Here is a 27,624-nt window from a genome sequence, read left to right on the forward strand (position 1 = left end):
AAATGAGGAACAAAAAAGATTAAAATTTGGCTCTTGACAATACTAATAAAATTGACAACTCCCTAGCAAGACGAAAGAACATAAAAAAAGAGAGAGAGGAGCCAGCCCGGTTGCTTAGTGGTTAGGGTCACATGCTCTGCTTTGGCGGCCTCCAGTTCGCTGGTTCGGATCCTGGGCACAGACCTATACACTGCTCACTGAGCCATGCTGAGGTGGCGTCCCACATAGAAGAAATAGAAAGACTTAACAAGTACAATACACAACTATGCACTGGGGCTTTGGGGAGGAAAAAAAAAAGGAGGAAGATTGGCAACAGATGTTAGCTCAGGGCCAATCTTCCTCACCAAAAAAAGCATACCTTAAAATAAAAAAAGAGAGAGCACAAAAGTCAACAGTGGGAATGTGAAAGAGGACATTACTAAGAAGAATAGCAGAGGATATTATAAATAATTATATACCAATAAATTCTTAATTTGGATGACATGGATAAATTCCTAGAAAAGGATTACCTACCAGAAGGAATAGGAAAACTGAATAGTCCTGTAGTCATTAAAAATAGAATTGAATTAATAAAAAAAATAGAATTGAACAGAGTTGAGAGTTACCCCAAAAATTGACAGAGAAGATAGATAGATGGCAAATAAGCCCGTGAAAAATGTTCACGACCATGTCACTGGGGAATGCAAATTAAAATCGCAGCTACTAGTATAGGTAACATTTTCAAGGAAAAAGCCAAAAATAGTGAGTGCTGGTGAGGATGTGGAACCACAGGAACTCTCATATGTTGCTGGTGGGAATGCAAAATGGTGCATTCACTTTGCAAAATAGTCTGACAGTTTCTTATAAAGTTAAATATGTACTTACCATATGAACCAGCAAGCCCATTTCCACATATTTACCCAAGAGTAAAAAAAATATGTCTACTGTAAGAAAGTCTAACTCCATTTTTTGGATGTTTTCTGACAGCTCCTAAGCCTAACGCCTCTCTCTTCCCCTTCTGCCCCACGTCTGGGCAAGCAGACAAGCCCTCAGCCCAGGTGGGCCCTCCCCAGCTGATGATGGGAGGGTCAAACCACACAAGCCCCCGCCCCAGCCCCACCACCAGAAAAAACCTAAGCCAGTCTCCTTTCCTTGATCTTTCAAGCCCTTTTGGGGGCCTGCTTGGCAGCCACCCTGCTCTCCAGAAAGCCTCATTATGTGAGTAATAAGTCTTGGTGTGTGGGTGGCAGTCTTGATGTCCAAAGGAACACAGGATGGTCACCATATCTGTGCAAAGGCTTGTGCATGAATGTTCACAGAAACCAGGAATGGCCAAAATGTTCATGAACTGGTGAGGGGAAAAGTAAATTGTGGTTCATCTACACAGTGGAATATTATTCAGCAATAAAAAGGAACAAAATCCTGATACACACAAAAGTATGGATGAATCACAAAAGTCTTAGGCTGTGAAAGAAGCCGGTCACAAAGGCTACAGACTGTGTGATTCCACTTATAGCACATTTTGAAAATGCAAAACTATAACAATAGAAACCAAACCAGTGGTGTCCTGGGTCTGGGGGTAAGGAGAGGGGACTGAACACAAATGGGATGAGGGAATTTTGGGGTTGATGGAAATAGTCTATATCTTTTTTTTTTAAAGATTTTATTTTTTTCCTTTTTCTCCCCAAAGCCCCCCAGTACATAGTTGTATATTCTTAGTTGTGGGTCCCTCTAGTTGTGGCATGTGGGACGCCACCTCAGCGTGGCTTGACAAGCGGTGCCGTGTCCACACCCAGGATTCAAACCGACGAAACACTGGGCCGCATGCAGCGGAGCGCACGAACTTAACCACTCGGCCATGGGGCCGGCCCCAAAATAGTCTATGTCTTCTGGTGGTATACAACTGTATACATTTGTCAAAACCCACTGAACTGCACACTTATGAGTGAATTTTACTGCACATAAATTATACTTCAGTAAACCTAACTTTAAAGTTGTCTCCAAAAGAAAACTCCAGGCTTCATTACTGAGTTCTACTAAATATTTAGTGAAGAAGTAATTCCAAATCTTATAGAATTTCCAGAGAATAGAAGTGTACACTCCCCTAAATTTTATAAAGCTAGCATAAATTGATACTAAAACCTGACAAAGACATTAAAAGAAAAGAAAATTATAGGTCAGTGTCAATTATGAACATAGGTGCAAAATCACAAATGTCAGTAAAACAAATCCAGTAATATATTTTTAAAATAGACAATATATCATAGTCAAGATAGGTTAATCCTGGGAATATAAGGTATTGATTTAATATTAGAAAATCTATCAATGTAATACATCATACGAAAAGATTAAAGGATAAAAATCATATGAGCACCTCAAAAGATGCAGAAAAATTATTGACTAGAATTTAATATCCATTTATGTTGACTAAAAAATCTTAGCAAATAAGGAATAAAGGGTAACTATTATACTGAGAAACATGTCTATATAAGAGCTACCGCAAAGCATGCTTACTGGTGCAACGTCAAAATCCTTCTTTTTGATAATCAGGAACAAAACAACCCACTATGACTTCTGCTGTTTAGCGTTCTTACTGGAGAACCGAGCCTGAGCAATAAGGTAAGTAGAAATAAATCAAGTGCGTAGCGATTGGAAGAGTGAAGCAACAGTCCATCCTTTTCAGAAATAAGATGATAATGCATGTAGAGAAACCAAATAATCTTCAGATAAACCGTTAGCCCTGATAAGATTTCAGCAACTTTACTGGATACAAAATGAACAAATTAAAATCTACTTTGTGTTTCTACGTATCAGCAATTTATAAAATGAAATAAGATATTAATTACAAGGGATTTTAAAAGTTCCAAGTACCTAGGAATAAATGTAACAAAATGTGTGCACAACCTTTCAGGTAAAATTATAAATCTTTAATTAGATCTATTAAAGAAAACCTAAGTAAATAGAGAATACTGTGTTCCTGGATCAGAAGACTCAGTGGTAAAGATACGTCAACACACATACATACATATATATTCATTCAATGAAATCTCTACAAAATCTCAACACATTTTTTTACAGAACTTGAAAATATGATTCTAAAATTTATATAGAAATGCATGAATAGCTAAGGCATAGACAAAAAATGAAATTAAGGTGTGATATCAACACTTACTATAAATAAAATTAAGAGTGTACTATTGGTGATGGGATAAGAAAGAGAGAGATTGAGGTAAAAGGTTTCTATCAAGAAACAGACCAATGGATATGTGGACATGATATTACAGGGAAGTGGCACTGAAGAACAATGGGAGGAAAGGACAATTTTCTTTTAAAATAAATAGTGCTGGGATAACTGGGTATCCATATGGGAAAACAAATGGGAATCCTTCCCTCATCCCATATGCAGGTATCAATTCCATGACATGTGCATAGTAAACTAAAACATTTAGAAGAGTGAGCATACCGAATAATAGTTTTTTACTGTCTGCTATGTTAGGATTGCTTAAATCAATCATTAAAGAACTGCCCATTAAGGAACAGATTTATAATTTAACCACATTAAAATTTAAAAGTTCTGTACATTAAAAGCACCATTTAAAAACTGAAAAGATAAAGTAAAGAGTGTCAGAAAGCATTTGCAACAGATATAAACAACAAAGGATTAAAATGTAGAATATATTTGTATATTTTTTCTAAATTTAAAAATATATTTAAAAGTCTTTTCAATCAGAAAAGGCAGGCAGAGAAGAGAAATTAGGTGGTGCTTCATAAATAAAAATGGCCAAATACATACATGAAAATTTATTTAAAATCATTACTATTCAAGGAAGTGCATATTAAACCATGGTGAGATTCCATGCAACACCCTCAGATCGGCAAAAAGTTTTAAAAGCTTGAGAGTTACAAGTGTTGTTGAGGATATGTCACACCTGGAACTCATTCAGCACTGGGGGTCATGCACATTAGTCTGTCCCTTTGGAAAATAGTTTGATATTAAATGCTAATGTTGGAGATATTCATGTCACCACTTATAGGAATGCGTATCTTTGAAAAGCTCTTGCACATGTGAACCATGACCTATGAACAAGATTGTTCATAAAAGCATCGTGATAGTTGAGAAACAACCCAAGTGTTCATAGATAGGAGAATGGATAAATATGCTGTGGTAGAGTCATACAAAAGAATAATAAACAAGCTAGAGCTACTGCAACAATGACAAATCTTACAGAAGGCTGAACAAAAGAAGTAAGACATAAAAGAATAAATCTAGAATGATTCCATTTATATACAAAGCAGTATAGCAGCCTTTACACACTGAACTGATATTGTGTAGAACTACATCAATTAATAGAAAGAGATTGTCACAGTAGATCAAAAAACAAGACCCAACTAGATATCTTCTACAGGAAACCACTTTAAATATAAAGACATATAGATTAAAAGTAAAGAGATGAAGAAAGATATCCATGCTAACAGTAATCAAAAGAAAGCTGGAGTAGTTATATTAATTTTAGAGCCAACTTCACAGCAAAACAAATGGTCAGTGATAAAGAGAGGCATTACATAATGATAACGGGACCAACTGTCCAAGAAGAGATAACAGTTCTTACTGTGCATGTGCCTAACAACAGAGCATCAAAATGTGAGGCAAAAACTGATGGTCCTACAAGGAGAAATAGATAAATTAACTATCATGCTTGGCAATCTCAACATCCTTGTGTTGGAAATGGACAGATACAGCAGGCAAAAAATCAGTTAGGACATAGTTAAACGCAACAGCAGCATCAGTCAACGGATGCAATTGACATTTATAGACAACCTCATCCAACAGGAGCAGGATGCAACTTCTTCTCATGCTCAGGGCTCCTCAGTAAGACGAACAGCTGATTTATCATCAGAAGCCATGGAGGCCAGAAGGCAGTGGGAAGACAAATACAAAGTACTGAGAGAAAAGACCCTACCAGCTAAGTCTTCTATATCCAGCAAACCATCCTTCAAAAATGAAGGAAAAAATATAAATTTTGAGTGAAACAAAAACTGAAAGAATTATTTGGTAACAGACCTGCCTTACAAGAAATACTAAAGGGGCAACATCAGCAAAAATGTCAGAGTAGCTAGTTCCAAGGCCCCATCACTGTACAGAAACACTAAAAAAACTGAGCAAAAATTCTGAGAATCAAGAGAGCCAGAATTGTTGAAAACAGAGTTTTAGAAAAACCAAGAGAATGCTGAATAAGAAGTCAACTTTAAAATGGTAGGAAAGCATTGCAGCATTTTCACTTGTTCTTGACCTACTCCCCTGCTCAGCTTGGCAGCAGTCTTGAAGAAGGCAGCCTGCATTCCCAGTGTGGGACCCTGGTCCCTGGTTCTGGAGGGAGCAGAGACCTTATTTGCAAATAATTGTGTTTGTCTGCTTTGACCTGTCTCAGGGGCTACCTGATGGACTGACAGAAGGTGCCTGTCTGTTTCACCTAATTTGGAATTCTTTCAGGCCAGAAAACTGCCTTACACAGAGGGCATTCCTCAAAAACATTCTAAGGCAGATGAACAACCTACTGCAACCTAGGGCAAAAGATTACAATTGAGGCAAATAACAAACATGCTAAAAGCCTAGGAAGAAAAGCTACAGAGTTTCTTTGGGAAATTGGGGCATTCAAAAGTGCCTGTGTGTACTGGGTAACTTAGAAAGACACGCATATAACCTGGGGATGACACATGCTCAGAAAAGACCTGAGAAGATCCTGAGCTTTCATCTCTGGCCGATCTCTAGACTCAGCACAAACAGGAAGTGAAGGCAAAGGCAGAGTTGTAAGTGGCCTGGCTAAGCCATGAAGGAGTGCCCAAACAGATTAATCTGCAAAGCCTGGGAGAGGTTTCGTTTTCCTTAGCTGTTAGTTACCTTTTAGATTCTTAGGAGCTTTCAAAGCCCTATGAACATCTCATTCCCCAGTTTTTCTTTTTACACTATTTGGCTAGTTTGTCGTTGCCCCAACTGTTAGCTATAAATTTAAACAATTGCTTGTAATTGTTCTTGTCAAACACCCTCAAGGCAAAGGCTTTTCACACTGAGTGAGCTCCAAGATCAGATAAAGTTAGCCCTCTAAGCAGGGTCTTCCAGGGAACCACCAGCCAGATCAAATAAAGGCAATTCTCTGGGAAGGTAGCTTTGAAAAATTTCCAGCCCTGTTCTGCCCCTTCTAGTGGCTGCCAGGCTGCTGCTTTTCACTGTGATTTGGGGCTGTTAGTTTTTGAGGCTACCATGGAGCTGGAAAGTGGGGGATGGGACGTGTGTAAGTTAAAACACAACAAGGCATTCTGTGCTTACTGATACAGTCGTTTTCCTTGACTAGACACTCCCAAGCTTTCTGCAAGCCTTTGTTAATTTCCAGAGATCTGCAAAAAGGTAATTCTGACAATTTTTTCCAGTTGTCTCAGTTTTGCTATGGAGGACAGAGTTTTCTGATGTTCTTACTCTACCATTTTCATTGATATCACTTCTTCTCCTGTGTCCTTTCACTATGTTCCCAAGATTAATCATTTCCTTGCTTTCTGGCACTCTAAGATGTTCCAGCTCATCTAGTACTGCCCCCCCAGTCCTGGAATCAGCCACTTCCCCAGGGAGGCCGAGTCCTTGTTATTGGAAGTATGTGTGTGTACACGCACAGTAAATACATAGATAAGTAAGGATGTCCCAAGGTAATATTGGCCCCTACATGATTCACAGCAGGCTAAGACTGTTAGTTGAACGTCTGCCAACACCAAACTCAAATTTTTACACAGCCAATTGCTTTAAATGTAGCCCAAATTAGTATACTTTTAGCCATTCAGAGAGTGCCTGCTTTGCCATACCCCATGAAATTGCACCCAAATCTGTTGGCCATGGGTAAGTCCTGGGCTATAAACAGCCCCAAGCTGCTGCTGCTCCTCAGAGCTCTCCGATCTGAGCCCTGGGATACACTGAACCGCATTCCCCTCAAAATCCCTATGTTCTGGCCCTAACCCCCGCTACTTCAGAATTTGACTTTATTTGGAGATTGGGCCTTTAAAGAGGTAATTAAGGTAAAATGAGGTTATTAGGGTGGGCTCCAATCCAGTGTGACTGGTGTCCTTATAAGAAGAGATTAAGATATAGACACACACAAGAGCATGACCTCTGAGGACACCAGGAGGACGCGGCCGTCTACACACCAAGGAAAGAGGCCTCAGGAGAAACCAGCCCTGCCCACACCTGGATCTAAGACTTCCGGCCTCCAGAACTGAGAGAACAGATTTCTCTTGTGTAAGCCACCTAGCTCACGGAACTTCGTTAAGGCAGCCCTTACAAACCAATACACTCTCCATCTGGCTGCTGAGCAACATCGCCGAGACCCTCAGCCCCCTCTGACTCCCCTCCTCCAGGAGCTCCTCTGCCCTGTCCCCGTCTGGGTGGTAGCCCCCTGCCTCTGCCACTGGAAGATCTCCTGCTGTGAGGGACTTCCCTTCTCATGCAAACCATCAAAGTGCCACCCAAAGAAAGCTCGCTGTACGACTCTCTCATAGTCACGTCTTCCTTGGTCACCCTCGAAATCCTCATCACAGGATCTCTCTACCTAGAGCTCCACATCACCTCTTTTGGATACACACACACACACACATTTCTGCAGCACGTGACAGATCTAGCTAAGTAGGTCATCATTCTGAGATCCAAGAGTAATGAGTATTAAGGCTGTTTCTTAGCCCAGAAGCTCCAGCTGTTGCCTTTTCCCAGAAAGAACCACCACAGCAACTGCGTGTATTGAATACCTACAATGTGTTAGTTGTGCTAACAGACTTACATGTGTTATCACAGGAAGACATCACAACAGTCTTCTGAGTTAAGAACTATTATTCCCATCGTACAGTTGAAAAACCCAAGCACCTTAAGGTACACACAAAGGTATATAAATGTTAGCTAACCCGCCTGGGATCAAACAGCAATATCTGGCAGAATCTACGTCTGTCTCCCTGCAGAACCTAAACAATAAAGACGTGCGGCTTAATCCCAAGGGCTTTCAAGAGGCAGGCTGCACTTGCTCTGCAGTCACCCAGCAAGTATGTCATGAGAGGCTGCTAAGATGTATCACACTTTAATAACATGAGATTGGTAGATCAATTATGGCTCAACAGGAACATGTATCTGAGCCCCTAAAGTCACTGTGATACACATTCTGATCGCTGAATCCTTGCTCTGTCTGGCAAACACTTCAAAGTAGAACTATGGAGTTTTAGTATCAAGAACTTAATGCTGGAAGAGGCCCTGGAGATGATCTAGTCCAGTTCTCACATTAGAGCCTTGCAACAGCCAAGGTTCGACCTGCCTAGAGACCTGGGATGTCAGTAGAAGAGCTGGGACTAGAACCTGAGCGCCACTGCACAGCAATAAAATAACTAAAACAAAATCAATTGCAATACTAGCTAGTAGCAGTTTGGGGGTGTCTGCAATACTCCCTGTATATATAATCTTATTTAATCCTTAAAGCAATCTTTTAATATAGGCGTTATTATCTCCATCTTTGATAAGAGAAAAGAGTTGCTAAGTCCAGGATCACAAAGGTAAGAACATGGCAAAACCTAGATTTGAATCAAGCTCTCTTACAGACTTGATTCTATGCTTTTCATCTTACTTTTTTTATTACTTTTATTACTTATTTTCATCTTACTTTTTGCCTTAACTTTTATTCGTGCTATTAAAACTATAGAAAAATATTTGAAAATGATATCAATGAGAAAAGAACAAGATTAAGGCAAATATCTGTATTCCATGATCAGTATCAGGATGATCTCTACAATAGCTGGGCTTTATTCTTGTCTCAGGGAAAGTCCAGATGGAGACACTGTATGGGCTGCGTATCACCACTTCACATCGGAAAGAAATCAGACCACCTGGGGAAAGAACGTCTTATTCTCTTTTGTAGGAGACATCTGTTGATCTCTCATAGACGTTCCATTTCTATCTTTAATTGTAGTCTTTTTCTTTTTTTGACCTGTTCCAGTGGTTTCTTACGCTGCTTTCTTGGGTCACACGGCAATAACAGGAGGAGACTCAGATGTGCTCTGTACTGAACCATTTCCATGAACTCCTCTCTCACAGTGGCAGTGGTCACCAGAAGGGCTGTCGAGGAAAATAGCCAGTTGTCTTATGAAGCTTTCCCAAAAACCTCTTCAGGGCTGCTTTTTCTTTATCAATCTCCCTGAGCCGGATGTTTAAGGCCTTCTGGAGTTTCTGAACGTGGAGCCTGGTCCTCTTCTCCTCTCCGACATTGTTTACAAGGGCCTTGCGCAGGTATATGGGGTCTCCTGTTTTGAAGCTGTTCTTCTTCATCGTGTAGCTCATGCCACCCATGTTCAAACTTTGGCAAAGGAGGTTCGAGATGGGAGAGTGAGGCTGCCTGGAACACCTCAGGAAAATGCTTCTCTCATGTTTGGAATATCAGAACCCCAGCACCATGGGAACAGAGACTCACGGAATCTTGGAGCTGAGCAGCACCAGAGATCCTCCTAGCGCCCAGACCCTTACATTTACTGATCAGAAGATGGTCTTCAGTTTACGCATTGTCTTAGTTTAGAAATGGAGATGAGTGTCCAGTGAGGATGCCTGCCGCCCTTTTGTGCTTACACTCAGGCTGAATGGTTAGTGCCTGCAGGGACTCATAATCAGGACCAGAAGGTTTATGGATAGAGAAAATTAGAAAGAATATTCAATAATTCTTCATTCTCTTATGTATTTGCCTGAAATTGCTAAATAATTGAGATTTTGTCATTTAGGTATTAAGTTGGACCTAAAGATAAGAACTTTCTTATGAAGTATCTTTTTTTTTTTTTGCTGGGAAAGGTTCACCCTGAGCTAACATCTGTTGCCAATCTTCCTCTCCCTCTCCTTTTTTTCCCTCCCCAAAGCCCCAGTACATCATTTTATATTCTAGTTGTAAGTCCTGGTTCTTCTGTGTGAGCCGCCACCACAGCATGGCTACTGACAGACGAGTGGTGTGGTTCTGTACCTGGGAACTGAACCAGGGTTGCTGAAGTGGAGTGTGCTGAACTTCAACCACTAGGCTATCAGGGCTGGTCCTCTACTTTTCACATACGAAAGGACAGGAAACAGGAAAATATACATGTACCTATTCATGTGAGCAAAAAAAGAAACACAGGAAATAGAAACTAAAGACTAATGAGATGACAGAGATGGGAAGGGGCAAGAAAGGACAGGGAAATGGGAACAGGGCAGGAGGAACAGGATGAAGGACACTTCTGTGAGTATACCTTTTAATTTTTCCTACATTTACAAATATGTTAATTTTTTATGTGATCAAAACTAATTAAAATCAAAAAGGATTAGGGGGTGGTATCCCACGCTTCTTTATGTTATTCTAGGATTGAGCAAGAAGTAAATATATTGTGGATAATGAGAGCCAGGTTCTCTGTTGGAGAAAAAAACTACAAATTAAGAAAGGAGGAAAGTTATAATGTACTCTGTGGTGCTGGACTGGAATTTGGAGAAATCAGTATGAAATCACGGTTCTATGAATCAGTGTCAATTCATAGTTCTATGAATCAGTATGAAACTGTGGTTCTATGGCTTAGTAAGAATTCTTGTGAAGAACAGACCATTAGAAATTCCGGTCTCCAAAGATGCCTTAGAGTCATGGGGCCCTGTGACTCTCCCCAATATGGTTGGACTCCCATTTATTCCTGGCCTCAAAATTCTTTCTGGAAGGGCAGATGATAGGTTTTATGTCCCCCTCTTTGGATTTGAGCTATGACTTTCACCTAAGCCTTGATAACGTTATTTCATTCCTTTTGAACTCATTATGAGCAAACATATGTATAATTCTTCCAGTCCTCTTTAATCAGGAGAGAAAAACCTGAGCAATGAGGAATGTTCCTAATAGGAAGGCACAGTTTTCTTCTCACAGGGAAATTTTACCAGTTTTCAACTATGAAGTATGGCCTTTGGAAACCATCAAAAGATTTAGCAAAGCTTGTTCATATTATCACTAACTACTAATGAGTGCAATTAATGATGCCCCAATCAGACCACACTCTGAGGGAGTCTGACTCTGGTCCACACATTTGGGAGTGAGGTCCAAAGGGACCTTTTTAAACAGGACCTACCAGAAGAGATATCAGATTAACAAGAAGTGTGGAAATGAATTTTTGGATGGAGAAGATTTGGGCAAGACAAGATAATGCCTTCAAATAACTTCAAGGCTGTCATGGGGACAGGACTGTGTACTCCAACACAAGAACCAGTATCAGCAGGTAGATCAGCAGATTGTAGCTCAGGGTAATGAGAATTTTCCCAGTTCCTAGAGGTGTCCACTAATACAGAACATATTTGTCACTAGAGATGTCTGAGAAGGACCATCATGGGGTGTTGCGGGAAGCAAGAACTCACATTGCACTCTGGAATGTATCACCCCTGAGCTCTCTCCTGGATCTGCGATGAGGATGAGTGATCAGCACCTCAGCATTTACCACGGCCCCGTGGCAGGAAGGGTTACCGTTGCTGTTTTTATTGTGATGAAAGCGAAGCTCAGAGCGTTGAAGAACTCTGTCCAAGCTGAGCTCAGAGGTGCTGCCGGTGCAGTTGAAGTCCTGCTCCCCCAGCACCTAAGCCGGCCTGGCTCCCTGCCGCCACGACCTCACCTCTCCTAAAGCGTGCATGTTCTCAGCATCCCACAGTGTCACTGATGCACCTCTGCGGGTGTGCAGCAGAACCAGCCTGTTCCAGGCGTGCTCCTCCTCTCGTGCCCTGCCCTGCTCCGCCACACTCTGGGGCACTGGGATCTGAGCGCGGGCACCACGGGCCCCTCAGCCTCAGGCCAGCCCACGTGGTGTGGGCCCAGGTTAAAGCTGCACACGACTGGGTTGGTCTTGCGACACTGCCAGGGCCTCAGGGGCTTTGTGCTGGGCCGTCAGCTGGTCTGCGCGCTGCTGAACCTCAGGCCAGGGCCCTTGTCCAGCAGAGTTCAGGGAGAGAGCTAGGTAGGAGAGGAAAACTCCCCTCACTAGGCGTGTGTATGTTGTGAGATCTGGGACCGAAGGTGACCATGGAACCATTAACCTAATTAGGGCTTCACAGAAGGTTGAGGATGGCTTTGGGCTTCCACAGAGCGCATACCTGGGGATTCCTCTCAACCTCTTCCAGTTCTTAACAGGCAGATAGTCCAGCTGACGTAAAGGTTACACACTGAACAAGGACGTTGATTTTTAAATAATGTTTTGAATACTGTAACAGATAAGAAGAGTCTAAGAGCTTACATGCTTATGTGAAGCCCACTGCCTCTGTCCGGAGCCCGCAGAACCAGGTGGAGACTTCACCAATGGGAGAAAGGTGGTCACTCAGGGGGACGAGGGAGGTGGGACCTCGAGGAATATCATCCAAGGCAGCGTCCCGCAATACAGCACATGCCGTGTGCAGGCGGCCATATGGGAACAGAAATGTGAGAGGAGCAGCGAACCCCGCATCAGAGATGGAGTGAAGGACAGGACAAGGTCGAGGGAACGAGGCAGGGCAAGGGGACTGGGACTGAGGTCGAGATGGCAAGCGGGCTGGGAAGCCCCTTAAGCAGGTCCCTCATGTGTGAGTTTGGGGTGGACAGAGCAGCCTGAGGGCGCCCAGGAGCCCAGCCTGGACAGTCTCCTCCTCAGATCATCACCAATGGAAAACAGATGGTGTCACCTCTTTCAGAAATATCCTTCACAGGCTCACAGAGATGTGAGTTATGCCCAGAGGCTGGCTCCTCCCAGCTTTGCAGGATATTTGACAAACAGCAGGTCCAATGAGTGACTCCATGGCCTGGAGGGGTCAGGGCTGCTCTCCCACAAGCCACTGAAATCTAACATTCGCTGTTTTTCATCTGCATCCTGCTTTCCCATGGTCAGTGTCTCCTGACCAGAAATATGTTCTCTTCCCCTCAGCCCCAAAAGGAACAGGGGCCATGGAGAGAATTGCATCTCAGGGTCCGCCCACTCACTCTCAGATGCCGACTTCAGACATCCCCAGCCTCTGACTCTCCACTTTCCTTCCCAGACTGATACCCCTGCCCCTCGATGCCCCTGCCTCCTGCCATCCTTAATACCGCAGCCCGAGAGCTCTCTCGACACGGTTACCCTGCCCATGAGTCCTGTTCCTCGCCACAGCAGTCAGGGGCCTTCCCAAACTCTCTCAACTGCCCCTCCTGCAGATTTATCCTCAGGCATGGTCTCCATCCCCACGATGCGCAGTAAGGCTGCTCCCAGGACGAGCTGCTTTTCTAGGCACACTGTGACATCCTGCCCCAGGGCTTTGCACACCCTCCTTCTTTGGACTGTAAATGCGGCATGTTATCCTTGCAAAGATCTGTCCAGCTTCCTCAGGTCTTAGCACATCCTTCCTTAGGTTCCTAAAGCAAATACCGGTGCCTCTGCTATAGGACTGAGTTTATGCTGTAATTGTAAACCCCACTAGATTTGAAACTTCCGGAGGTGCAGGTTTTATTCACCTCTGTATCCCTACGACATAGCACAGGCCCTGGAGTATGTACTCAGTAAGTGTTTGATGAATGACTAAATGAATGAATGAACAAACAGGTATACATGAGGGCATGTACACAGCCAGGAGCACACATAACTACATGGATTCATAGGCACTCCTGGGCACACACACACAAGCTGCCCACAGACAAACCTGCCCCAACAAGAACCCTGAAAGCCCTCATGCACCGGGGGCTTCCTCATGCACACACGCGTGAACCAGACAGGCACAGACACACGGTGCACACACAGCCTCTACGGCAGCGCTGTGCAGAATTTTCTGTAATATGGAAATATTCTCTATCTGTGTTGTCCAACACAGCAGCCAACAGACATGCATGACTACTGAGCAAGTGTGACGAAGGGGCTGAATTTTAAATTGTTTAATTTTAATTAAATTTAAATAGCCACACGTGGCTGATGGTTCCTGTATCGAACGACAGGCGTCTAGACTGACAGATGGAAACACACACGCACATCCTAGGCACACACCAGGCCAACGCCGGGCGCTCGGACGCGGGCCCACAGTCTGCACGCAGTCACGACCTGACAGGTGCGCCGCGCTCTCCCTCCAGGCACCGTGGGACACCCACGGGCAGAGGAGCAGCGTCGATCGTCACGTGAAGGCAGACTCCTCCCTGAGGTGGAGGCTTGCCCCTCGAGGGCATGAGGACATGCATTCCCGCAGGCCTGTCTCGGGCTAGGAGACACGACAGCCACTGGAGAGCAGTGTGTGCTTCACAAGCCGTTTTGTGAGACTGACGGGGAGCTGGGCGCTAATTTTTTAACAACTTTGTGGCGACCATCTGTTACTTGTATCCAACTGGCATTTTCTTTAGTCCTCATGGGCTCCTCAAACCCAGTAATATTTCCCTGACGATCTGTACCCATTAAGCAGGACCTAAACTGCCTAGGTTTTACGGCAGCCAGCGGTGAGGGGGCTGGACCCGAGCATGCCCAGGCCACCGTGGCCTGTGCCTGGTCCTGCGTGTCTCCCGACCTTCTCCCAACCTTCCTGTGTCTGCTTGTGCTCTTCTGACCCCCCTGCCCAGCCCACATTCCACACCTGTCACTCAGATCTGCAAGGATGGAGGTCAGAGTCCAGCTTTTGGAGGATGGGGGAGCGGCTGAGTTCCTACAAAGCTCCAGGAGTCACCTTGAGGACTGGTACAAAGGGATGTCACAGGCGTGTGTGTGAGCCAGCTCGTCCCTGACTGGCGAGGGGTCTGTCTGCTGTCGGGCAGTCAGGGGAGCCCGCATGCTCCACTGGCCTTGACAGACGGGAAGCCCACAAGCACGGCGACTGAAGCTGAGGGCTGAGTCACTCCGGAGGTGGGAGGGTGTGCGTGTGGCTGGAACACGGAAGCACAGGGATGGAATGCCAGGAAGTGAAGGGCCACAACCAAGCCCCGAGGGTCCCTGCGCACCAGGCTGAGGGGACCACCCTGTGTCCTTTAGGCCCCTGAGGGAAATGTTTTCACACAGAGGAAACAAACAGATTAGATGCACACTTTAAAAGCTAATAGGACCCATGTAGGTTTAAAAAAATAATTTTTAAAAATAAGATTTCGTTTGCTCCAGGCTGAGGGAAGGAGGTCAGCAGAGAAAGGGCCTGAAACTAGGCAGAAGGGAGTGGGCGGGGCGGCCCCTTCCCAGAGGTGCAGCTCCATCAGCAGCCTCCCGCTGGCTCTCGCAAGCCATGCCCACCGCAGCAGGACTCCTAGCCGAGGTCTGGTGAGACGAGGACCCCGCTCCACACGGACCACGGGGCGGCCACCTCAGCTGAAGCGTTGCCCTGAAGAGCACACGAGAGTCGAGAGCAGGTGCTTCTCCAGCTGAGGCTCGTCCAGCCCTGTGAGCCTGAGAGAACTTCAGCCAAGAGCAGGGAGAAAAGAAGCAAGCATGCAAAACAGAGAAAAAAAGATTAAGATTCAAGAATAAGTGTGAGGCTTCTGCTTTCAGACAAGATAGGGTAGATTACAGCAGGCAAGCACTCTTGCTGCAACAACTTGAAAAAGATGGCTAAATAAAACAGAAATCATGCTTTTAACGGCATCCGAGAGCTGTGGAAGCATCGAGGACTCGATGACCTGACCTTCCAGAGAAGCAGGAGGACTCTGGGGTGAGCTGTCCATCACTGGTCACCTTCTTTCCTGGGTGTTTGCCAATTCTGGCTGTGAGCTGCAGACCAGGCAAAATCCCACTCTCAGTAAAGCCAGTGAACCCTTCGCATCAGGTGGTGAGACTTTTTCAGGGGGCCAGCGTGGTGTGTGGGGACCACTGCAGTCAGGGAGACAGATTGGACTCCACTCCGAGTACCACTGGGCAAGGGGGACAGCCAAGGAGCAGGGTGGGGGTCGGTGGGTGGAAACAGCTGAGAGGAACCATCAGGCTGGGTGCCGGGGGGGCGGGGGGGGGGCAGCTCTGGCTGACTTGACCTCACCGGATTCTCGCTGAAGGCAGGCTAGATGCTCACACATCACCTGGGTGGCAGGGATGAGGAATCTGACCTGATGTAGAGGGTGGGGGTTGTGGCTAAACTGACTTAGCAGGCTTCTTGCAAAACTGGGGATGCACAGAGGAGTGTGGAAGTAAGCGTAGCCGGGACGCTCGGGCCTGAGCAGAGTCTGACACGGAGAGAACCTTCATCGGGGGTTGGGAGCACTGCATTCTTGCTCCCCTCAAGATGCCAGAGGAGCTTTCCTAGCCGGCCTGAGACTACAGACCCAGGTCAGCGTGCTCAGGCATTCCTCAGTGCCACTGCCCGCTGTACGCAGAGAGTCCTCCTCAAAACCACAAGTCACAGAGGCAGGATGCGGCCCCCACGCTCTCTTGGATGTAAACCCCGCCCGTCTAAGGTTGGTCGGGACACCCCAGAAAGGGAGGCACTGCTCATAGCAGAACCATGCAGGACCAATAGGGGCTAATCACGTGAACACCCAAAGAAAGAAAAAGAGGGGGGGACAGTTGGGGACAGATAAGAGACAAAAACGAAAGAAAAAAAAAGAAAAATTCCTCACACCTAGGGTTACAAGCCATCCTAAAAGGTTTTATTTATAAAAAGAACAATCAATGTTGTCTCTGGTTGGGTTCCCTGGAATTCAGTCTCTGACTCAGTGTCATGAGCATTGTTTTCTTTAAAAAAATTCAAAAGTGAAAAAAAGAGAGCATAATTGGGCTGAGGGAGAGATCGAGCCCACAACCCAAAACAGCGGGCCTAAAATGTCTCCACTGACTGTCCTCAGGCTGCTTCGTCCCTGCTCCTCTGAGCCACCGGACACGAAGCCTCCCCAGGAAGACCTGAGACCTGGTGGGGTGCTGTCTAGAGCTAACGTGGCCCTGGAGGGACCGCAGCTGACGCCGTCTTCCACCAGCACATCAGCGACCTGGACGGCACGTACTTGAGGTGGCAGATGCCAGCATCCACCAAAGTCCACCAGTGCAGCTCGAATCCATTTCTTCATTTTCATTCTGAGGGTGGGAGAACATGCAGGCGTGCGTGTGTGTGTGTGTTCAGGTTGTGGGAGTTTTGTGTTCAGGGTAGTGTGTCTGTGCCCACTTGGGGTTGCTATGCGTGAACTCAGTGATGTGAGGACTGTGCATCCATCAGGGAGGTTTGAAAGCAATGACGTGTGTCTGTGATGGGGTTGAAGTATGTGTGGGTTATGTCGTGTACTGTACTAGAGTTTGGGTAATGTAGGTGAACATTCAGATTGTTTGCGGGGGGTGTGTATGTGTACCCGAGGAGGGGGAGCTTGTATAAGATACATGTTGGATTCTGTGGGGACAGGGTGTGCGTGTGAATGTACAGCTTGTGCAGGCGTTATGCATGTCTGAGAAGGCGGGGGGTGTAAAATATGCACTTGGGGATGGGGTTCGTGTGTCTGTGTGCGTACTGGGGTCATGGACAGTTTTAGATGTGTCTACCTGCAGGGGTGAGGATGCCCATTTGGAGAGTTCCGAGCCGATGTGTGTGCATTTTGAAAGAGTTGGGTGGTTGTCTGAACACATTCTGAGTCCAGCAGGACGTGACGGGCAGATTAGAAGACTGAATGTGTGCTCCTATGAAGAAGGCCTGGAGGCGAGTGTGTGTGTACGTGTGCACGTGCAGTGTAATGTTTCCCATGTTTCTGTGTGTGGGACACGCGTCCATTAGGACATGCTGGATTATCTCACGTCACAGGTGCAGATCTTCCTCAAATCACAATGGGCTTACATCCTGACAAATCCACTGTAACGCGAGAGCACAGGAAGTCGAAGATGCATTGAATCCACCTAACCTACCGAGCGTCGAACATCGCAGCTGAGCCCAGCGTGTCTCCAGCGCGCTCAGCACGCTTATGCGAGCCCACAGTTGAGCAGAACCGTCTCCCACAAGCCTGTCCATAACACAGCGTTGGATATCTCATGTAATTACTGAATACTGTACTGACAGTGAGAAACACAATGGTTCTAAGTGCGTCGTTGTTCACCCTTGTGACCACATGGCTGACGGGAGCTGTGCTCACCGTCACTGCCCAGCATCACGGGAGAGGATCAGACCACATATCACCTGGAAAAAGACAAAACTCAAAATATGAAGTACGGTTTCTACTGAATGCGTATCGCTTTTGCACTATCCTCAAGCTGAAAAGTCCTAAGTCAAACCGTCGTAAGTCAGAGACCACCTGTAATTCAGTGACGTCCAACAACACACACTTGCTTCTTACTCTGGTGGCATGTCCTCCATTAATTCTAGACGGATTCCTTGTCCTCTTCACTCTGGATCCAGATGGAAGGAGCAGCCCCACTGGGGCAGGACCAGACGGGAAGCGTGTGCTCAGAAGTCACACGTGGCATTTCTGCTCACACTTCATTGGCCAGAGCAAGTCACACGGCCACATGTGCACTTAACAGGGTGGGATGTATAATGTCTGACAGAAACACCCCCGAGAGGGACAGTACATATTCCTCACAGCGATACCGTCCACCACACTGTGTGCTCAGAGCCTGTTCTACGGCAGTGGGGTATCTCACCAAGGAGTATGAGGAGGGTATGGGCGAGTGTGTTTAGGTGGGTAAAGACTGGTGTGTGATTAGGGCCACACTGTCAGGTGTGGGATGTTTTATAATCACACATTTGGGGCTTCCTGTCTGTTTTTTGGGTGAGGAGTTGGGTGTCTGTATTCTGTGTTGTGTATGTATTTCATATATCTAAGATACGTATTTCATGTATGTGTGTAGGTTAAACGTATATTCAGTGGTGTGTGGAAATGTGTTTTTAGGGGACTATGGGTGAGTCTTTAGTATGTTACAGGAGTACAGTTAACTGGGTTTATTCTGGGGGTGCTGAATAGTGATGTGTGCATACGGGGCTGGTTGTGTGTATGCTCGGGAGACGTGGAAGCCTGTATGCACCCGAGCAGTGTGTACGGGTGCGTGTGTGTCTGTGTTAGGGAGCCACGGGTGTACTTGGGCAGTGCAGGTAACTGTGTGCATACTTAGAGTAGGAGAGTTGTGTGTGAAGATTCGGGAATTGTGTTTGCATCCCCGTGCACACTTGAGTGGTGTGAGGGGCCGTCTCTGTAATCAGGGTGCGCACGGAAGTTTCACTGTGTATCTGAGAGTACAAGATGGTCTGGGATGTACAAAGCTAGGTCGTGCCTGTGTGTGAGATTATATGGGAGATGAGAGGAACGGTTGCCTTAATATAGATGCAGATGATGTGGGTATGTTGTGTTTGTGTCTGCGTGTGCGTATTTGGGTGTCAGATGGCTATTATCAAAAAGACAATCAAATAACAATTTTTGGCAAGGATGTGGAGAAAAGAGAACCCCTGTGTGCTGCTGGTGGAAGGTCAATTGCCGCAGCCACAATGGAAAACAGTACAATCATGTGCTGCATAATGATGTGTTGGTCAATGGTGGACCGCATATACGATGGTGGTCTCGTAAGATTAGGACCGTACAGCCTAAGTGTGTAGCAGGCTGTACCACCTAGGTTTGTGTAAGTGCACTCCATGATGTTCACACAACAAAATCGCCTAACACCACGTTTCTCAGAACATAGCCGTCATTAAGTGCCACCTGACTGTATGCTGTTTCTTCAAAAAATTAAAAATAGAACTACCACATAATTCAGTAATTCTACTTCTGGGTATTTATCCAAAAGAAATAGCTAACTGAAAAAGATACTATGTTTTTCAGCATTATTTACAATAGCTAAGACATGGCAGCAACTTAAATGCGCATCAATGGATGAAGAGGTAAAGAAAATGTGGTATATACACATACAATGGAATATTACTCAGCCATTAAAAAAGAAGGAAATATTACAATTTGTGACAACATGGATGGACCTTGAGAGCATTATGCTAAGTGAAATAAGTCAGCCAGAGAAAGCCAAATACCGTATGATTTCACTTATATGTGGAATCTAAAAACAGAAAAAAGACCTGAACTCAGGTGTTGATTGGTGGTTGCCAGAGGCAGGAGGTGAGAGGCGGGAGAATGGATGAGGGGGTCAAAGGTGCAAACTTCCAGTTATAAAATAAGTCAGTCCTAGGGATGTAATGTACAGCAAGGTGATTTTAGTTAATAAAACTGTATTGTATATTTTACAGTTGCTGAGAGTAAATCTTAAAAGCTTTCATTGCAAGAAGAAAAATATTCTACCTATGTGGTGACGGATGTTAACGAGACTTACGGTGGTCATTTCACAACATACACAAACGTCAAGTCACTGTGTTGTCCACCTGAGACCAACACAATGTTACATGGCATTTATATTTCAATTTAAAAAGTTACTTGAAATGGACTAAAGACATAAGTATAAGACCTGAAACTACAAAACTCCTAGAAGAGAACAGGAGAAAAACGGACCTTGACATTGGTCTTGGCAATGTTTTTTTGGATATGACACCAAAACCACAAGCAACAAAAGCAAAAATAAATAAGTAGACTACATCAAACTAAAAAGCTTTTGTACAGGAAAAGAAAACCACCTACAAATGAAAAGCCAACCTACAGAATGAGAAAAAATATTTGCAAACCATCTATGTGATAAAGAGTTAATATCCAAGGTAGATAAGGAACTCATACAACTCAGTACCAAAAAAAAACCCCCAAACAATCCAATTTAAAAACGGGCAGAGAACCTAAATAGACATTTTTCAAAAGAAGATATACAAACGACCAACAGGTATATGAAAAGATGCTCAATATCACTAATCGATAGGGAAATGCAAATCAAAACCACAGTGAAATATCTCCTCAACCTGTCAGGATGGCTATCTTCAAAAAGACAAGAGATACTAAGTGTTGGCGAGGATGTGGAGAAAAGGGAACCCTTGTGCACTGTTGGTGGGAATGAAAATTGGTGCAGCCACTATGGAAAACAGTACGGAAGTTCCTCAAAAAATTAAAAATAAAACTACCATATGATTCAGCAATTCCACCTCCAGGTATATATCCAACGGAAATGAAATCAGGATCTCAAAGAGGTATGTGCATACCTATATTTACTGAAGCATTATTCACAATAGCCAAGATATGGAAACAACCTAAGTCTCAACGAATGAATGGATACAGCAGACATGATACATGTATATGTATACAGATGTATGCACAAACATATGTGTGTGTGTGTATATATACACACACAGATATAATGGAATGTTATGCAGCCATGAGAAGAAAGAAATCCTCCCATTTGTGACAACATGGATTGACCATGAGGGTATTATGCTAAGTGACATAAGTCAGACAGAGAAAGACAAATACTGTATGATCTCACTTATATGTGGAATCTAAAAATGCCAAACTCCTGACAACAGAGAGTAGAATGGGGATTGCTAGGGGCTGGGGCGCGGGGGGAAATGCAGAGATGTTGGCCAAAGGGTACAAACTTCCTGTTATAAGATGAGTTGGTTCTGGAGATCTGATGGACACCATGGTGACTACAGTTAACTACATTGTATTATACACTTGAAAGCTGCTAAGAGAGTAGATCTTAAATGTTCTCACCACAAAAAATGGTAATTACGCAAGGTGAAAGAGATGTTAACTAATCATATTGTGGTAATCATTTCACAATATATACATGTATCAAATCATCACACTGTACTTCTTAAACTTATACAATGTTACGTGTCCATTTTATCTCAATAAAGATGGAAAAGAAAGAGCAGCCCACCTCCGAATCGCACTGTTGGCCTGCTCGGTCAGACTTGCATCCCACCACTGCCTATTTGAGGAAGCCTCCCTCGCTCGCTTTCGGGGAAGCCTCTGCCTTCTAGGTCAGCAGTGACTGTAGTCAGCCCCAGGGTCAGAGCCCAGGAAACCAGGCATGTGGGTTTCAGAAAAAGACTGATGGGATCCATCTCTCCTGAGAAAGGTGCAGACCGGCACTACGGCAGCTGTAAGCTACAGAAGGTCCTGAGGAGGACTCCTTCAAGATCCTGTCATAATCTAAGCTGGAATACCATGGTCATGTACGGCAGACACAGCACAAACTGGCCGCAGCCCGGTGGCAAGTGTGTCAACAGCCAGCAGTGCCCTCTCAGGCAGGACTCGCTGTGGTAGAATCAATGAGGAGCCGAGAGCAGTCCAGAGGCAAGCCCCTCCACTGAACAGAGTCTACAATCATGCCCAGGATTTACTTTAAGGAGGTGGGGAGTGACGACGCGAGAGGCCAATGCCACGGAAAGTGGAATTACATTTCCTGGGAGAAGGGGGTATGCCACACGACACAGGGCCACAGGGGAAGCACCAGGTTTGCCGAGGATGCAGAAACAGGAGAGAGGAGAAAGGTGAGGCCAGAGCCTTTGTTGGTGTTTCTGCAGGAAAGGCAGGGCGTGGCAGAGTCAACAGTTTAGGCTTGCCTAGTTTCAATAATTCTGGTGAGGGTCGGCTTTCGGGGTGGTCTCTAGTTGCCTGGTTCCTAACCCTGGGACGATTTAGGTCAGGGGCAGTACTGGCTTAGTGTGTGTGTCAGATAAAGGGGGAAGGTGGGGCTGCAGACTCTGGATTGGTTGGTCCGCATATGAAACAAGGGCCCCCTGCAAGCCCTCTGCTGTCTCTAAGAACTGGCGAGTACTGGGTGGGGTCGTCTCTCCCTAGCCAGCAAGTTTTTTAAGATGTCAAAACATCACAAAATACAGAAAATAAAAACATGATTGATACACTGCTGCTGCTCTGCAACGCCATCTGTCCACCAGGCCCAGCCGCCTCAGGACCCAGATGCCAGGACCACACAAATGCCGAAGGAGCGTCCACCTGCCTAAGGTACAGACAGACACCCCTGACCCCACCTGCACGAGGAGGGCCAGAAACCCCCACATTTTGGGGGATTCTTTGGCACTGAAGAATGGACCAACCTAATTAGGAGCAATGCAATGACTCAGAATGACCAGGGTCGATGTCCATATCCAAGGGCCCACAGCCACAGATGCCCCACTCGCAACTCACATAGTCTCCCATACACCGACCCACTGATGCGTGAGTAGTCTTGTTTTACACATACACATATCCGGACAAACACACACACATCAGCTGGAAATGCTTAAAATGCTCTGCAGGGGTAGGTGGAAAAGCCTTGACTTGCGGCATTTCACATTTTACCTGGTGCAAATATTCTCAGCATGACTGAGTTCAACCTGACATCACTGAACACAGAGCCGGGAAGACATCCACCAATGACTATCCCAACCTAGTCCAAGCCAGTTACAGCGCACCCCACCCCCTTTCACACGAATAAGTGCACACAGTCCACTTGTACCCCCACTAACACCCTCAACTCTCACCCCAAACATACAAACAAAACCACCTACATAGCTCCAGAATGTACATCTCCAGAACAGACAGCCTTTTATACGCCCTAAACACACCCCTACAGCTGCCACCTGCACCCTGAACACACACAAGCCACCTCTTTATAGACAAAACCCTTTTCCCCCAGTATACTCACATTCGGTACCCACAACAGTATATACACACACACATGTGCCCAGAAACAAACATATACAACCCGCTCTCCCTGTGTTCACAATGAATACCCTACAGACACACAGGGTCTCAAAACACCAGGGACACAGGTGCTTCAGGCACTACCCAAAAAACACCCACAAGCTGTGCCACAGCCCTACAATACACACACTCCACAATTCCTGAACACACACAGCCTACACAGCGTGTTTCCAAACACACACACTGAATATCCCATATTTTGTAGAACACACCCCATAAGCCCCATGAACCCAAACACACACACAGCCACAACCTACCTATACGAACCGAATACATAGAAGACTACCCCACGAACACTGAAAATGCACATATAAACCACCCCACCAAGTTCTTCAACCACTGCAATGCAAGAACGACACCAACAGGATGCCTGAACCCTTCATACACACACTCAAACCATCCCTGAACATATACCCTCCACGCTCAGATATACACGAACACGAGAACACCAACAGCCCCTGCACTCTAGCTACTACACACGACCCCCATGCACCCATGAACACACACGAACACACAAATATTCCCAACACTGCACATCGTCCTCGCCTCTGCACATCACCACCCCAGTCCCAAACGTCCCCAAGCGCACGCACGTCACACGGGCAGACACCCAGAGCGCCCGCGCCCCCGGCGCACACCCCCTTCAGCCCAGGGCACACGCCGCAGAGGCTGCGCCTCCCGAGCAGGCTCTCGGGACCGGGGCAGTTGTGCGCGCACACACACACCTAACTATCGTCAACGACACAAGGCGCGTGCGGCACGTAACTCACAGAAAATCAAATACACACAAAGCTCCTCACCTCCGCGCGCGTCCCATTCCTACCCACGTGCCGGCGGCCGCTGGCTGGAGGCCCGCACGGCGGACGCGCCCGGCCCCGACCCTCCGCGTCCGAAGTCGGACGAGGGCGAGCGGCTTACTGCGATGACTCGGCGAGGCGGCTCACGGCGTCGGCGGGGGCGTGGCCGACATCCTTCCGCCAGCAAGGCGGCGTGCGGGTCCCGCAGGACGGCGTCACAGCCGCACTCGCCCCTCAAGCGCCCGGGCCAAGTGCACAACGGCAGGCGGCGTCCAGGGCGGGAGAGCGGCCCGGGCACCGCGCGGCTCGGCGTGCGCAGGCGCGGAACGGCCACCGAACCCCGCCCAGGCGGCCGTCGCGAGCCGCCCGCGCAGGGCCCCAGAGGCGCCCGTTCCGGGTCTAACCGCCGCGCCGGAAGTGCGCCCACCCTGCGGGACGTGTATCCCCGCGGACACGGGGCTGCGAACACCCGCAGCATGGACAACGGGGAAGAGCAGGGACCCCGAGCGGCGGACAGCACACGCACCCGTTACCGCCCTATTCACACAACCCTCTCTGAGGGCCGCTCTGCCCCGCCCCGCCCCAGCCGCGAGGCTGTTTGGGCCCCGCCCCCGCGCTCGCGCATGCGCGTCTCCGGAGCGGACTGCCGCAACGGACGCGCGGAGCCATTGCGGGAAGAGGGTACGCAGGCCCCGCTCCCAGGCGGCATGCGCATGCGTGCGGGCGCGGGGTGCGCTGGGCCGGTCCCAGGAGGTCCCGGGAGAGGAGCGCGGTGGAGCCCCTGGCGCGCTGGGCGGTGCTGCCTCGCCGCGAGCCCCCGCGGCCGTCGGTCCTCAGATCAGCGCGCGCGAGCACGTCTGATCGTGCGACGTGCGGGCGGGCCCCTGGAGACGGCCCTCGTGGCGGGCCGGGAGGTCCTCCCTGCACGAGGTCCGCAGGCGGGCGGGCGCTCGCCCCCTCCCGGCTGGCCGCCGGGGCTCTGAGCGCCCGTCCGGACGTGGGCCCTTCCCGGCCGGCGGAGGGTGCCACTGAAGAGTGTCCCTGGGGACGCCCTGAGACGCCTTCTCCTGACGCCGTTCCTACGCTCTTTCCAAACGCGCTGGCGGCGCTAGAGTCTTTTCCTTAGTTTATTTAACACGTGCGGGTTTTTCAAGAAATGTTGATTCACACGTTTCCTTTGCAAGGTTTTTGTTAGAACTGTGATTAAGACGACCATCTGGGCCAATTTCAGGTGATGCGGCAGGTAGTATGGGAACAACTTTACTCTCCATCCCCTCTTTTTTGTAATATATTGCAGAATTTCAGTTGGCAATAAAAAATATATATAGTAGCAGAATCAACTTATTGACTTGGGTTGGTCATGTTTTCCAAAGAAACTTCAATCGTTCAATGCTCTTTCTGGTCAATTGCAAGATTTAGCATTTCTCACTCCACAGGTTACTTCTTAAGACCCTCACATCTAAGCACCCAGAGCCCCCCGTGCTCGGACTGAAAACTGCACAAGACGCAAACGTGGTGTCTTGGCGTTCCGCTAATGTTCCGGGAATGATTGGAAGATCGGCTGTCTTCTGAGCTGTGTGATCCGTGTCCACAGCTGGTTTTTCTCAGCACTCAGTGCCTGCACCTCACCTTTCTGCGGGAGTAGTCGGAGATCGTGGTCCGAAGGGAAACCAAGGAAGAAGTTAAAGTCTTCCTTAGAGCAAAAACTTTGAGCTGAGCTTTACTAACTGCAGCTGTGCATACTCGTCATAATCAGCTGTTCAAAACCAACCAGTCTTCCGTCCCTCCTTAGTACATGACCGGGCTGTCTTTCCCAGGAAGTCCAGACGTCAAGATTCAGCCTCACAAGGCCAAACGCAGGCTGAAGATGAAAAGTCCAGACGGTCAAGGGAAAAGAAATTTCAGTCTTCAAGGCCAAACAGGCTGGTGGGAAGGCGCCAACCAGCAAGGCCACATGCTCCTCCTCCCCTACCTAAAACCCCAGATAAAAATTCCTTTTTTTCCCTTTGAGAAAGTAGATCTGAGTTTTACCTCCCATCTCCTCGTCTGGCTGCGTTTTGATAATAAACCTCTTTCCTTGCCACAAGCCTGGGATTTCAGTTACTGGCCCTCCTTGTGCGGCGGGTAAATGAACCTGTGCGTTCAGTAACAAAACGATTTTCAGCTACCTGCTTTGGGGCTGGTCTTCCCAAGTTACATTTGGACTAATTTAATTATATTGGATTCTGGGCTCTAGGGTTTTTGATGTAGTACAAAAATGATTGCAGAATTGGTACTGGTAATTTTTCCACAAGGCAGTTTTTATATTGGTGGCCCTGAGAAGACTCTTTCAAATCCTATATCAAAGCCGTGAGTGTGAATCTTGTAAACGGTTGACTGACTGACTGGAAAGGGGAGGAAGCAACAAGGAAGCCTGCCTTTCTTGAGTGCCTGAGTAAATATTTTTTCTCACCATCTGTCTAGTTATGAGGTTACTGGTTGAAAATCACTTAAGGTTTCCCATGGTAAAAGCTCAGGTCCTGAGAAACATCGCCAAGTTCTTTATTTTTTCAACGCGTAACAGGAGTTTTTGAAATGAAGTTCACCATGACTTTGCTTGAATTGCTCTCACCTCACCTTCTCATCTTCTTTTCAATCATTTTTTCTTTTTTTTTTTTACAAGGGACAAGAAACTTCTTACACACCAGCAGGAGTCTTTCGGTGAATGTTCACAGCGTGGAACAGAGCTTCTAAACCTCTCCTCCCTTCTCCACCTCCCTGCCACAGTAGGAACTCTAACTGCTGCTACAGCAGAGAGAGGAGCTTGTCTCCCAGGAGATTTAGTTGCAATCCTCTGAAGTTTTCACCCTCATCTCCCTTGATGAATTGCCTAGCAGTCCTCTCTTCTCAAAACACAAAACATGAACACTCATTTCATTTTGATACTGAAAACTGACATTGATGTGCAATATGAAAAAAAAGAATCAATCAACTTTCTTTTTAAGGGGTGCTACCATGATTGCTACGCACATGGGACCACATGCAATGATGAGCCTCAATTCCAAAGAGCAAGGGTATGGGATGCAGACAGGAAACTTGCAAGTGGGTGAGCAGGGCTTCCAGGCTAGATTGGTGAGCTAGGAATAGAGGGAGGTGAGTCTGTGTGAGTGAGGATTGGACACTGGTGGGTGGAATCTTGGCTTTGTCTCAAGGTACCCATTTCATGGGTAATGGGTTTTTAACACCTACAAAAACAGGGCTCTAGGATGTTAAGCCCCTTTAACACAGGGAAGGAGAAGATTTTCTGCCTTCCTGTCCCTTACTTCTGTCCT

The 27,624-nt window shown here is 46.7% G+C and overlaps 1 protein-coding gene across 1 annotated transcript; it reads left to right on the top strand.

The window, feature by feature from the left end:
• The first annotated feature begins 24,316 nt into the window (after positions 1-24,316).
• LOC123280157 (laforin-like) lies at positions 24,317-26,397 on the top strand. Its single transcript, XM_070495894.1, has 2 exons — positions 24,317-24,994; positions 25,750-26,397. Exons 1-2 carry the CDS (start codon positions 24,439-24,441, stop codon positions 25,803-25,805), a joined length of 612 nt encoding a protein of 203 aa, XP_070351995.1. The 5' UTR covers positions 24,317-24,438; the 3' UTR covers positions 25,806-26,397.
• The last annotated feature ends 1,227 nt before the right edge of the window (positions 26,398-27,624 follow it).

This window comes from Equus asinus, chromosome 23 (assembly GCF_041296235.1).
Source record: "Equus asinus isolate D_3611 breed Donkey chromosome 23, EquAss-T2T_v2, whole genome shotgun sequence".
Lineage (NCBI taxonomy): Eukaryota > Metazoa > Chordata > Mammalia > Perissodactyla > Equidae > Equus > Equus asinus.